The 14,734-nt window shown below is 35.0% G+C and overlaps 1 protein-coding gene across 1 annotated transcript; it reads left to right on the top strand.

Moving 5' to 3' along the window:
• The first annotated feature begins 5,811 nt into the window (after nt 1–5,811).
• Nucleotides 5,812–14,312, top strand: KRT24 (keratin 24). The gene is made up of 8 exons (XM_015832280.1): nt 5,812–6,368; nt 7,097–7,179; nt 8,549–8,705; nt 10,764–10,925; nt 11,217–11,342; nt 11,882–12,096; nt 13,040–13,077; nt 13,906–14,312. Exons 1-8 carry the CDS (start codon nt 5,877–5,879, stop codon nt 14,007–14,009), a joined length of 1,377 nt encoding a protein of 458 aa, XP_015687766.1. The 5' UTR covers nt 5,812–5,876; the 3' UTR covers nt 14,010–14,312.
• The last annotated feature ends 422 nt before the right edge of the window (nt 14,313–14,734 follow it).

The following is a 14,734-nucleotide window of genomic DNA, read 5'->3' as shown; positions in this document are numbered from 1 at the left end:
AGAGTCAGAAATGACTGGACGAGGAAAACCTTTATCTTTATATATAAATATATATGATATAGTTAATGTATGTACATCACATAATAATGGTAAAAGTTTTGATCTTACAAGCTGTCCAGGACCATACGCAGGACCATATGCAGCCTGCAATCTGTAAGTTGGCCACACCTGGTCTAAGTGGAGGGCCATGAAGTGAGCCTACAGAGTAGAACTAATTAGGATAAGGCAGTCCCTAAGAAACCCAAACCCTGTGTAAGGAATAGCTTTAAAAGGCACAACCAGCACCACAACGAGTCATGGAACTCTCAAAGTAGCATCACATGGACAGACTGAAATGTGCATCGCTATATGAGCTGCCACTTTCTGGACCAGCTGTACTTTCAGGATAGTTTTAAAATGTCAGCTGCACATGAAGCGTCTTGCACCAGTCCAGGCACAAGGTGACTAAACCAATGAAACTAAGAGAAGGGTGTGTCATTCCAAGAAGGGTTGAAACTGTTGCACCACATTGACAGGCATCATCGAAAACTACATTCAAATATGCAACAGAATTGTGTTAGAGACCTGTAAATGATATTCTTCACTACTCTAGTAAATACCAATATGCCCATGCTAACTGCTATCACATCAACAACAACAAATTATCTCTAATGTGAAATAGTATCTATATAAGAGTAACAGTCTAGCAAAACCATGTAGCTTTTTACACTACATGACATTAATGTAAGAGTAACAGTCTAGCAAAGCCATTAGCTTTTTACTAATATATGGCATTAATGTAACTGCTCAGTTCAGTAATAGACATGGAACAAAAATATTTCATCAGCAAACCTACACATTCTTAACATAGAACTCCAGAAAATTTCATTTTGAATACATAAATAAATAAAATTATATTGTCAAAACTTGGTAATCAATTAAAATTCTGACCTTCCAATAGTAGCCGTTATAGCACAACTCTAGCACAGGAAGAAAAATCAATAACTGTTCCAAATTTATTGGGCTCTTCAAAAGATCCCAAGAAAACACACTTGAAACATGATTTGGTGGCACTGGGAACAACATTCACAGAGCAAGATTGGTATATTCTGAAGAAATACCTTGTTGTTTGTTCATGTAGATATAGTTACTTAAAATGATTTGCTCTCCAGAAAAAAGTAAGTCTGAATTAATATTTTTGAACAACATACTTTAAAGAAGTATAGTTTGCAAATTTGAAGTAATGATTAAAGGGCCAATTATCCTGCAATATGTTTAATTTGTTTTTGCCCATTCAAACAAAACAAATATATATCTTGAAAACAAATTTACCATACAATTTAAAAATCAGAAGACTGGAAAAATATAACATGAATGCCTTGCTTGCTTCCTAGTTTCATCTATTTTTGCTTGTCTATATTTTAGCTCCCTCAAATTCTCTCACAGCTAGCAATTGTTGCAACACTCACAGAGAAAGAGAAGTAGATTTATGTAATTAATTATGAACATGCTGCCTACTCATCAGATTCTAGATAATCTCAGTGTTCCTAAAATATGAGTGAACAGTACAAAAATGAGTTTGACATCCATATATTAATCTGTAATCTATTTAACAATTATTGTCAAATAGATCAAGCAAAGCATCAAGCAATGAGAAGTTTATGACATCTGGATATGTGTTATTAGAGTAGATGAAGACAAACTCATACTATAGCAGTAGAAATGGAATGTCCATGGTACTGGGTAGTGTTTCTCGATCTCGACAATTTTAAAATGTGTTGATTGGCTGCGAGTTGAAGTCCACTCATCTAAAGTTCCTGGGACTGAGAAACATCGACACAGAGTGATCACTTTCTAATTTTGTATGGACTGAAAACCAGCCTGAATAAGAGCATACTCTATTTTCTGTACGTATTATTAATTCTGCTCCAATCACAGATAAAGTCCTTTTCAAATTTATCATTGAATTATCATAGCATTTCTGCAGCAAATATTAATTTAACTACCAAATTTTTCTAGCTGTCACATTGCCTTCTACAGAGTAAAATGGGTGCCTGGGATAGGAAATTGAATTTTCTCTTCCCAACAATATCTTCCCTGTCTCTGTTGTTAGAATTCTAATGAGAGGAAATGACATTAGGAAAGAGATTAGGATTTTTACATGTATGTTACATTATTAAAATGCCCACCCTCCATATACTGGAAAACAGAAGCAGTTTAAAATAAGCAGATCACTTACTGCAACCACAAGGAATTTAAACTTCTGAACCCATGTCTTGCATTGAAGCAAGGAAATTCTGCAAAACTTCATAAAAAAGAACTCTTAAATGCAAAAAAAAAAAAAAAGACAAATTCTGGGAAAAGTTACATCTGTCTTCAAATAAAATTCAGGAAATTCGGATATGACTAATTTGTAAGGCAATGAAATGCTGGATGGCAGTACAAAGATTATAGAAGAAAGAGCTATAGGTAACCCTACATTCATTAACTTAATTTGTTGATTTAAAGTTCACTAAAGGATCCTGTCCCACAATAAACCTTGAAAAAAAGTCAAAAGCCCAGGAAGGCAGCATGCATTTGAAATGGAGTTGGGAGCAACTAGTAACTTAAATTTTCATTGAACCTGTGAGATAAACCATAAGCAATTGAACTCATTTCTGGAAAAACAGGCAAATGTAGCCTTGTATAAATTATTTGCTCACCTAATTAAAAATATTTTGGTGCCAAAAAGTTCAGTTAATTTTGCCATATTACAAGTTCTGAGGAATGATTTGCAATTTCAGTAGCATGTATGTTTTAATGTGCCAATACTGCTCCCTAGTGAATTTACAGAAATGTAATAGTTGAAATTCTCCTCCCTTGCTCTAGGCTTTTTCTCACAGTACAGCCATCCACTTTAAAGAATTATGTTCTGGCTAGATGCCAAGCATTCAGCTTAATCTATAATGATTAAAGTATTATACCATCAACACATAAGTTGAACATGGCTTACCTGCTCTTATCAAACAACCCTGCAAATAAAGTTCCAGGTATCTTGGATTACTATTAAACTCTCTCTGTGAGAGTATACACACACACACACACACACACACACACACACACATTTATGAGTGCTGAATTCAAAGAAGAAAAACAATCTGGTATAGATGGCATAGACTATAATTCAATTCAATATATATTTATTAATGTGAATTTACAGTTGTCCAGACTTTTTTTTCTTGACCCAAAAGCAATTCTATTGTAGTGGACTCAACTGATTCAAGATGTTCCCTCCAAAAGTCACCCTTGCCCTGAATAAAAAAAAATGTGAAGTTCTGTAATGTTACAGTGATGCTACTCAGAAACATGTTGGCCCTAACCATAGTATTGGCATGCTTATAAATGTAAATAAGTTTATATCCTGTATATTATGCTCTAGTGCACAGGTGTCAAACTCGCCACGTCACGTATTGTGACTTTTTTTTGCATTGCCAGAGCTGGGGTGGGCACGGCCTCCATATGATGCAACCAGCCCACAGGCTGGCAGTTTGACACCCCTGCTTTCTTCTCCTTCTCTTTCTTCTTCTCCTCCTCCTCTTGCTCTTCCTATTTTTCTTCTTCTTCCTTTTCTTCTTCTGACAATACATTCTTTAATTTAAAAATTATGAACTAGATTCTTTAATCATTCTTCTCATTCGACATTTTTTCTTTTCATAGCTGTGGTTGAATACATAGAAAAGGGTGCAGACTGATATACTTAAAATTAAGAGATCCTTGCTGGAGACAGATGCTGGAAATAGGAAAAAGGAAAGGGGCTTATTACAGCCTTCATTTTAAACAAGAAATAATTTTTGGATTCAGTTAACTGCTACCTGTATATTAAAGAAACTTATTAAGGAACTATTTCACTTAATTAACATTTCCATATATGCCATGTTTTACAAATATTCTTTACTTCACAGAATATTCCCATATAAAATGTGACACCCTATATTAAATAAAACAAAGGAGTTTTAACTCAAATGTGTTATATGTAAATCTAGGGAAATATATTATTTCAGTGCATAGAAACATATTTATTTTGGAAGATTGGTTCTGTCTACAGAACTCCCCCAAATGTTTTGGGATTCCCAACTGTGATTCCTCTCAGTTTCTGGAATTCTGACCTGGCACTTCAAGATACTAACCTGTGAGCATCTCAGGTTTCTCTACCTGTTTATGGTGCCATAATGAACATATATGTCTTCAACAGCTTGAGACACAAGGTAAGCAAAATGCATAGTCTATATTAGTTTCACAGATTCCAATCAGCTATGTAGATTGGGTGGGAAACTATCGCAGGGCTTGTGCCAACTCAGAGGAAGATTAGAATTGCTTGAGGTAGAAGATTGTGAGAAGCAGCTACTGAAGCAGAAAACAGGATTTCTATTCTCTTGAGGAAAGCCTTTCGGCCTGATTTCATCTGTCTGCAAAGAGTTTTTTTCTGATTCAGGTTGATCCACCACCCAATCTTGGGGAACAATTGGCTGCAGAAAGTGCAAACTCAGGTGACAGCAAAGTAGAGAACAGAGTATCAGAGAAACAGAACATCATGTTTATGAGTAATGTTCTGCTCATTTAAGTGAGCAGAAAAAAATTGGCTACCTGATAATTGAGCCTTGAGGGGGGCTCTGGAATTCAAGTCTTAAACTGCCTTCAATCACTGACTCCTGGAGCAACATCTGCGTACTAGGTCTATTTGTTGCTCATTCTTCACTCTCCACCTGTTATTCTTATGAATTCACTATTTCATCTGTGACTTCACCTGAAGTCTGTTTCTAACTGCTTTTACTCTAATTTAGCACAACTGCTATTTTAGGCTTGGTTTCTGCTAAACCGGTCAACCTTCATCTTAAGCAGGACTTGGCATATTCTGGATTCTTGAAGGGCAACCTTCAATTCAACCTTCTACCCCACTTAACAAACATTCTGAAAAAAAAAGGTTTAGAAGTGATGCCAAACTAAAAAGGACCTCAGTCTTGCAAAGCTTTCCAATTTCCCCTCCCCCGCCCCCAAAAAAATAGAAACAGACACTTTCATTTTAAAGGTTTCTACTTCTTGTTTAAAGTTCCAGTGAAGTATATTACCCCAAAGATACAAAGACAATGAAAATGCTGTAACATTTCATGTCTGTGCAAAATGTTATTCCAGCAGCAGAGAGATAACATAAATTGCCAATTGATGCAATGACTTAGGCAAAACAGAATACAGTCTTCTCCTGTGGTCCCATGAGGGCATGACTTTGACGAAACGGAGTGCCTGGGGGGAAATGTGCCAACCCATGAAATTTCAAAGTGAGGTACCATACATATTACATATCTGAACTACCAGTCAGGCCTTTACCCTATTGATCTCAGAGGAGCAAATTCTCAATGAGAAAATGTGACTGTAAGGCAAACACTGATGTCCTCTATTCTTCCCATTATTCCACTGTGTGAATGAGAAAAGCTCAGAGGGTAATATGATAAATTAATGTTACCTGAAGATTTGCTCTGGGAATAGGAAGAGTAATGCCTGGGGTCTAATAGAAGATGAGGGAAAGAATTACTCACAACTGCAATATCATAATGAATTTTTGACTTTGTTCCTCCCTACTCCACCCTCAGCATAACAAACACCCTTGGGGCACTAAACTGCAAATGGACATAGGTTGAATCAAATGCTAATGGGGTGGGGGGGGGGGAGGAAGAGAAAACCAGTTGTAGCTTACATCTGCTGAGCAAACAAAAAAAAAATTTCGCCAGAAGTAGGAGGAATTTCAGAAGCAACACCCTAATAATCCTATAAAAGGCAGATGAAAAGTGCCCTGTTAGCATACTCTCTGCCTGCCCTTTGATTCTGCCTGTTATATCTGAGCGGTAGCATCTCACTGAACTGCAATGTCTCTTCGAATGTCTACTGCATCTAGGAAAATTTCTTCCTATGAAGGAGGTGCCAAGATGTCAGGCATTGGTGGAGGAAGTCTGTATGGCTTTGGTGGGGGATCTATGGCAGGGTTAGGCAGTAGCTATGGAGGGGCTATGTGCAGTGGTTTTGGTGGATCTGGATTTGGTGGTGGTATTGGCTTTGGCAGTGCCTCTATGGCAGGTGGTGGTTATGGAGCAAACTATCGCTCCAGCTCATCGGTTTCCATGAGTGGGGCCTATGGAGCTGGTGATAGTGTCTTTTTGGCTGGTGCTGAAAAGGAAACCATGCAGAATTTAAATAGCCGCCTGGCAAACTACCTGGAAAAGGTGCGTTCCCTGGAGGAGGCCAATGCTGAGCTTGAGCGTAAAATTCGCCACTGGTATGAGAAAAATGCACCTGGGGCACCTGGAGTAACTCGTGATTACAGCAAGTATCATCGCATTATTGATGAACTCCGCAACCAGGTAAGAAAACAAACATTCTCTCAAATTCTGTCTAACATTCTCATGCAACTGACAGTTTCTCTAATTTCTATAAAAGTACAAAATAAGTTTCTATCTTAGCCTATACTGCAATGAATGACTCCTTTATCAAGTGCTTAATGTGTTTAATAAAGATGTTCAAAAATATTTAGCATAAATGGGAATTTTCAGTTCAGAAAAAAATACATATTTTAATAGAACTATTTAATAAAAGTAGAGTGTCTAAAGCACTCTGCTTAACTAGGTTGGGTGGTCCAATTGATTAGAACCCCAAATGAAGCTCATGTTAAACTGTTGATGTTTCATACACATGAATTTAAAGGAAGCACTGTAATTTAAACAGAATTTATCACTGTAATTTAAACAGAATTGATCATATTTTCATAAATGTATACATGTAAAAATCTGGTTTAAAAACAAACTTAGTTACCTATCTGTATACTTCATATCTGAAGAAGGAAAAGGTCTAAAACAATATATTGACCACAGTAATTTGGAAAAAATAAGATACAATTCCATATTCATTTAGCTGTTGATAAGTCTGGTAGATTGTTTATATCCTCAGCAAATAAATAAAATTGCACTTGAGGATATTATTTTCTCTACTAGCAATCCCTTATTATATAAAATATTACTAAAAATAACTAAGCAGTATTTTCTACCAGCACATGCACTTATTATTGATTTTCAATAAATGCTGTTCTTTTTAGATTCTGAGCATGACCGTTGAGAATGCTAATGTAGTCTTACAGATTGACAATGCCAGACTTGCTGCTGATGATTTCCGAATGAAGTAAGTTAAATACATTTTTCAGTTTTGAAACTCCTGAAGGATACAGTTCTTTGCACCTTATCACATCTTCCAGAAATACTAGGGTCATTAAGAGCATAAAGACAAGTGTAACATGTAAAACTCTCTCTACAACTTTAATGTTATCTTGCAGTAGGAGTTAGATCTGAGTTTAAGTTATAATTAGAAAAGATCCATTGAAATTAATTAGACTTCATTTAGCAGAACCTTTTTCCAAGTCAATTTAAGTATGGTATCATATTTGTATGTCTTCATTTGGTAGCCATTAGGTTCTGCAAAATTGGTAATCTTCAGTTATGTACAAATATAAGAAGGCATATAAAGGTATCGTATCATGTCTAGTATTCAGCTATGTACCATCATTATATTAACTGTATTAGCACAATTGTTATTTAAAAAAAAGATTCAGTGCAAAGATTCATGGTTGTATATATACTAAATACTATACTCAGTATATATACTGAGAAGTCTTACTTCTCAGTTTCACATCCAGACCTTTACCAAATCTGACCATGTATCAACTATAATAACTTGAACAAATCCTAGTAAGTCATACAATCCAATTTCTAGAAGAGCACAATGTCCTTTCCTGATGATCATTCAACCTTGAAACCTTTGGAAATAACTTTTTTCAAGTTTGTAAGCAGCTATTCGGTTTCTAAGCTACTAAGTAATGGGATAGAATTAATTAAATCAATATGTGCCAATGTAATGACCCTCTATTCAGTCAGACATAATCTCTTGAATATGCTACATTTTATTCTCCATCGTTTTTTTTTTCATTTCACCTCCATATATCAACAATATATTCTTGTGCACTATCTACGTTGCTTGTGGGGGAAGATACCTATTTTTTATACTTCTGCAAATATTTATGTTCTCAGGAGCTTGATGATACTTTCTGTATGTACATATGTATAAACTTACATTTTGACCAAAGAATAATGCCATTAGGGTATATATTTTATGTTTAAAGCATTTACTACATCTAAAACTGAGGATCTCCTGAAGTTTGTGAGATGGGAAGCAGGGAAATATTACTCAAAATTGAGCTTGGGTTCTATAATAAACTAATTTATAGATATTCATAAAGAAAAAGTTTCCCCTTCCTTTCCCCTTCCTTTTGCTTTCAGCAATTTCCAATTAATAAGAGTGATATTTTAGGGTCACCAGAAGCTGAATTAGGATGCAGCAAAAAGAATATTTTCCTTCTGTGGATTTCCTTAAATTAACTTAAATTATGTTCTAAGTCAATACTTACAATTTACTAAGTGCTTTCTAGCTCTGCTTTTGTCTTTTCATTGCTAAATATAGCTATTGCTCAATTAATAAATTCATGTATTTTTCCCAGATTTGAAAATGAGCTCTTCCTTCGCCAAAGTGTTGAAGGAGACATCAATGGTCTGCGTAGAGTACTTGATGATCTCACCATGAATCGCTCTGACTTAGAAGCACAACTTGAAAGTTTCACAGAGGAGCTGGCATACCTTAAGAAGAATCATGAGGAGGTAAAGGACTTATTTGCTTTCCATCCTAATCCTAATCCTAATCCACAGAACCGACTGCATGGATTTCAAATGCAACAAAAAGGGAGTTTGAATTTTGTTGAGTTTCTTTATCAACATTCTAAACCAACCTTTTTTTAGTTTATAGTTGTAAGATTCCAGATATAAGACTAATCTTCAAACTCTTTGCCAGTACTGGTTGGGAATTCTAGAAGTTTTAATCTAGGACATCCAGAGAATCCTAAATTGTAGACAATGTAGATAAGTTATAATTTAGTATAATATCTGAATTAAGACACCAGGAGTCTACAGAATATAGGATAGGGGTCTAGAGCTTCCATAGAATGTTCATTTGGGACAGGGAAAGACCCCAGTTTGAATTTTCATTTATCTATGACACTTACTTGATAACCATAGTAGATAACTTTCAGACAATCATCCTCCAACTGATCTCTCTAACTATTCAGCTTGAGTGATTCATCTAAAACCTCAACAAATTAAGAATATTTAAAAAGAATACTAGTCTTACATAATTTTTATCATTATTTTATCAATCAGAATGGTTTCTTTTAACCATTACATTTAGTAGCATTGATGAAAAGAGAGCAGTTCTTTCATTTTCTTTCAATTTTTAATCACATTTTATAACATTATGAAAAAGTCCACCTGAACAGAAAAAAGAATCTATATCTAACAAGGCAGCTGAATTTTCAGGACATAACATTATATCAAAATTAAGGAGGTTAGTTGTGTCATAATTTAATTAGTAGTGTACTTTCATCTGTTGCCTATGTGATATAAAATTATTTCCCAAGACAGATTGGGCTGGGCTTTGTAACTTGGATTGTAAATTCCTCCTAGTATCAATTAGCAGATCAGTATCTTATACCTAGATAAAGTTGGAATATTTAGGTTATTCCCAGATGAAAAGCTTAGTCATCATCATCATCAAAATCTGGCAAATGTACCCAGGTTAGTCCCCATAATTCTAACTTCAAAATTTCACAGGAATTTTTGATTGGAAGGATAAAGATGGGATGTATTGCTAATGATGTTACATCTTTGCTCAATGGGCCCATTCAAAGACAACTTCCCCTCACTGTTCCTGATCCTCTTATTTGTTACTGTGAACAAAATAACACCTTTTCAACCTAGGCAGTCAGTTGCTTGAAATGTACATTAGGTGGTTTACTTCATTCAAAGTAGGTTTGGCATGCAGAAACCCAAAGGGCAAAAATTAGCGTGAATTCCTGTAATAAGCATAGCATGAGAAGAGTATGAAATGTCCCAAGGCTGAAATGATTATGAGCTGAGGCATGTTACTAGGGGAAAAAGAAAGCCAGATTGACTGCAGTTCAAATAAAATAAAATAAAATAAAAAACAATACAGGTACTAAAAACCAGCATTGGTACTGATTATACCCTAAGTGAGATTGGGGATGGGCAGTGCCCCATACAAGTGCTGAAGCAAAGTAACAAGAAAAATTCCTATTGTAGAACAAATATAAATAACACTGAATGTACATTCCATTTTTGGAACACCCTACATTAATTTAGTAACCCCATACCTGATAGATGCTCCAAAGTCAGCCAGGAAGATTGGATCCATTCCAAAGCCCCAAGGCAAGCCTTAATGAGACATACATCATTTTCCATGTTGTCCTGGGGATCCTTCCAACAAATATATTAAGAATTTCTTATCAACATCTGGGAATGCCAATCTTTCACTTAGAGACACAGGAAAAGGTTCACTATAAAGTTATCTATCAAAGTCCAGTTGAGTTGGTTTATTCTGTTAGTGCTTATCCAGGAAGGAACTATGTTTGCCTGTTTTTGCTCTCCACCTAATAAAAAACTGTGAATTTCACCTACGCCTACAATAGATATAAGTCAACAGAAGGATCAACAGGGGTACTGTGGCTCTTACTATTCTCCATCTCTCACAGGACTGCTTTAAAATGGCTTCATTTCTATCTCTCAGGTAGATTTCAAAAAGCACCACGACCACATTTCACTGGTTCTAAAGTGTACAAGTAACCTGCTTCCAATTTTTATATTCAGGAAATGACACTACTGAGGAGCAGTTCTACAGGAGATGTCACAGTGGAAATGAATGCTGCTCCAGGAATAGACTTGACTAAGCTACTGAATGACATGAGAGCACAATATGAAGATCTTGCAGAACAAAACCGTAGAGAAGCGGAAGAACAATTCATCAGAATGGTAAGATGGTACCTTAATTATTATTTTTTTCAAGTCTCCTCCAATTGCACTAAAATGTCAGTTTGATAGCTCACAACAAAAATTAATGTATATGTTGAAATAGTTTTTAATATAATTCTTTAAAAAAGAAAATACTCTACTCACAAGAAAAGCCCCCTAAACCCCAGAGAATTCTGAACCCACTCTTGTGTTATAATCTGCCTATATTACACTACTCTTTTCAGAATTGCCTACTTTTGCTCTATATGTTGCTTACAAGTTATATTTTTATTGATCTGCCCCTCCTTCTAGAGCCAGCCACTGCAGCAACAGATCCACGATGATGCCGGTGCTGCAAGCTCAGCCAGGAATGAATTAATAGAACTCAAACGGAGTCTTCAATCCCTGGAAATTGAATTACAATCCCTTTTGGCAAAGGTTTGTGTTTGCTTCCTTTCTCTCAAAAACAGCAGAAGAAACATCTAGTTCCCTGGTCTGAAAGAGACTTACCCTTTGTTTTCATAAAACTCTGTTTACAAATTCCTAAGTTGAAGATTTGCAGGATTCTAGATGAAAATAAAGGCCCATGGATGCACTGATGTAAATTCCAAATTCAGACCTCAGATCACAGTTAGGATCCCCATAAATTGTAACAATCTGGATTTCCTTGCTGGATTAGAAAGAAATGACTTTACTGACCTGAGACTAGCAAGGAAACAATGACAATTAGCCCCTGTATTGTTTTTAATGGCTAGTAACTTCTGTAAATTTGTTTATAAGGCTGTATTATAGGCACAATATAAACTGTATTTATGTTTGTTGTGCCAAATTGAAAAAAAAAGAAACAAAAATCTGTATGTTATTAGCAATCCCAGAGTCATGAAATGTGCACAATTTGTATTGGAGGGTGGAAAAATAATACTGAGGGACTCATAACCAACCTTTAACCTGCTTATGTGTATTTCTCCAATTAACAGAAAGCATCTTTGGAAGGAACCTTGTCAGAAACTGAAGCGAGCTACAGCACTCAGCTTAGTCAGTTACAAATGCAAGTCAGCAGTCTGGAAGAACAACTGCAGCAGATCAGGGCTGAAACAGAGTGTCAGAATTCAGAGTATCAGCAATTGTTGGGCATTAAGACCCGACTGGAAATGGAAATAGAAACATACAGACGTCTGCTAGATGGGGAAAGGTGAGTAAACATTTTTCAAAACTGGATGAGGCAATAATTACATAGTGAATGGTGGTAGATTCAGGCTTAGGATATTTATTTACACAAATATCTGCCACTGCATTCATCTCTGCTTGTGGATTTCTCATGTTTTTTGTCACTGTGAGAAAGAATACATTGAGCTACATATGTTCCATACTGGATCTGACCAAAAGATTGTATTTTTAGACAGCTAGATAGAAGTTGGAGCTAATTCTTCCTTTGGATCCATCAGAGGAAAAGTATCTACCATGTGTTCAACCACAATGCCTCTTACTATCTATATGTTGATGAATTGGTAAGAAATGTAGGGAGAAGTGTGGTCAATCTGATTATATAGATCAGTCCTAGTGTGTAAGAAAGAGCATGCACTCTTCCAAATTCATTTTTTATCTTTTTAAAGTTCTTTTTACCAATTGTAGAACTGTATTTTTAGACATCAGAATCATGGAACATATTATGTATCAGAAACACATGCAAAACAAAATAATGCTTTTGTTTAAAAACATTAAAGCAAACTATCAAGGATCTCTTGAGGAGGTGTTTCTATTTTCTTATTTATTGATTACTCCTGCTAGTTATTCTCTAATTTTACCAAATAACAACTAAAACTCACATTAGTGCTCTCTGAGGAACATTAAAAAAGTAATATATACAACCCTCTCTAATATTATCTAGAAATTCATAGAGTATCCATAAATGATTAATTTACTATATTTCCTTTCTTTAAAAAGATCAAAGGCTGAAAATCATTATTGAATTGATTTAGTTGACTTCAAAAAATTTATTGATAAGAATAACAAAATTATAAGATGCATGCCACAGAATGTATATCTCTCTCTTTACTCAAATATTTATTGCTCTTAGGCTTTAAAGATTCATATAAGCATTACAATATTGTTAATACTGTGTTCCTTGTTAACAGTATCCGTGCTGCTTATGAGACAAAAGTTCAAATCAGAGGTAATTATAATCCTATTATTTCAGAAATAATATAATGCTATTGGTATTGACTTGGTATATCTAAAAATACATCATACAAAATTGGAAATATTTCCTCATGAACAATTTCATTTCATTAAATGAAATGCATGGGTTTAATTATCTTTAATTCCTCCAATAACTTTTATTCCATTTGTTAGCTCAGACACAGATCTGATACCCTCCAGATATACTGAATTATGTCTCTCAGAGTATCCAGGGAAGACAATCAAAAACTACATTAGTTAGGAAGTCGAATGTTAACAAAAGCTATTTCAAATCCTTGACTCTTCCATTCATAACCAAATTGTATGTTTTCCTAATACTTTTAAAATTTGCTAGACCTGTATCACAGTCTAAACTGCCATCAGGATTTTGAATTAGGAAGCATCAACCATTAATAGCAAGGGCATAAGGCAAAAATTGATGATACCAGTTTGAGTGGAGAAATGGCCTATTTCACAGCTGACTGGAATAATGTTGCCTTAATCTACAAATGTATTGATCTAAAACATCCACCATTCCCAGCCAGCATGACTAATACCCATACTAAATGAAAAATATAAGTTGAAATATAAGATTAAGGAATGGGCCCTGAAGACTATTTTATGAGGCTAAAGATATGCTGGCACAATCTATTTTTGTTTCAGCTTGAGAATCACTGCAAAATTTAAAATATTACAAGAGGGAAAGGATTCCATGAACCCTATTATAATTATCATTTTATAATATGAGCTTTTACCGAATAAAGTGCTGTTTTTAAAACTGGTACTATTAATCAATAACACTACTATAATTTTTCTTTAACAGAACCCACCAAAACCAGGGTAGTTAAAACCATTGTTGAGGAACTGGTGGATGGCAAAGTCATCTCTTCCCAAGTGAAATCGGTGGAAGAAAAGACATCGAAATAAACTCCAAGGAAAAAATCTTTCAAAGCTTGCTTTTGAGGGAAAACTTGGGTAGAAGAAAGCCATCGTAATCAATTGTCAATTTGCAGCTTAGCAGCTTTTTGCTAATAAGGGATTGGGATTCAGATTTAGTCATGTTTGCTTAGAGAAGACTCACTGAAATCAAAGAATGATTAACTATGGAACCAACCCAAGGAATCTAGAGAAAGAAATCCTACACATGCTTTCTTTTAACTTTAAAATACTGACTTAAAAACCACATTCTGTTTTCTGCTGCAATGCAATAAATCTTCTGTTTGCAAGTTATTTCTGTCTTAGATTCTTATGTTGTACATTGCATTACATTTTTCTATTGAATAGCAGATTTAAAACCTACTGAAATTGCAGAGTTCTGTAATTACATCTAATTAATATAAATAAAAGTTGAACTGGGTTCACATTAATAATTTAGCTATCTGCCTGGAGATTTAGCTCAGCTTATTCCTGAAAAAAATAAAGATTGTGAATGTCTTAGCAGAAAGCTCTGTGAAAAGAAATCCAGATTATCCATGCAAGAAAAATAGAATACAGTTACCAATAGGAGAGTTACTGGCAGAGATTACATGTAAAAAAATATCAGTATTTGAAAATTTAGATTAATATCTTTGATAACCAGGAGCAAATCAGACCACAGAAACAAAACAAAACAGATACAAGCAGTGGAGAATTCTGTGACTGCTTCATTGTGG

Source organism: Protobothrops mucrosquamatus, unplaced genomic scaffold (genome assembly GCF_001527695.2).
Source record: "Protobothrops mucrosquamatus isolate PMUCROS unplaced genomic scaffold, P.Mucros_1.0 scaffold1, whole genome shotgun sequence".
NCBI lineage: Eukaryota > Metazoa > Chordata > Lepidosauria > Squamata > Viperidae > Protobothrops > Protobothrops mucrosquamatus.
Note: the sequence above shows the minus strand (reverse complement) of the source record. Positions and strands in the feature narration are given on the sequence as shown.

Coding starts and splice junctions, on each gene's coding strand:
- KRT24 (XM_015832280.1), top strand. CDS start 5,877: ATGTCTCTTCGAATGTCTACTGCATCTAGGAAAATTTCTTCCTATGAA. Junction 10,926..11,216: donor AAGAACAATTCATCAGAATG/GTAAGATGGTAC, acceptor CCCTCCTTCTAG/AGCCAGCCACTGCAGCAACA. Junction 13,078..13,905: donor GACAAAAGTTCAAATCAGAG/GTAATTATAATC, acceptor TTTCTTTAACAG/AACCCACCAAAACCAGGGTA.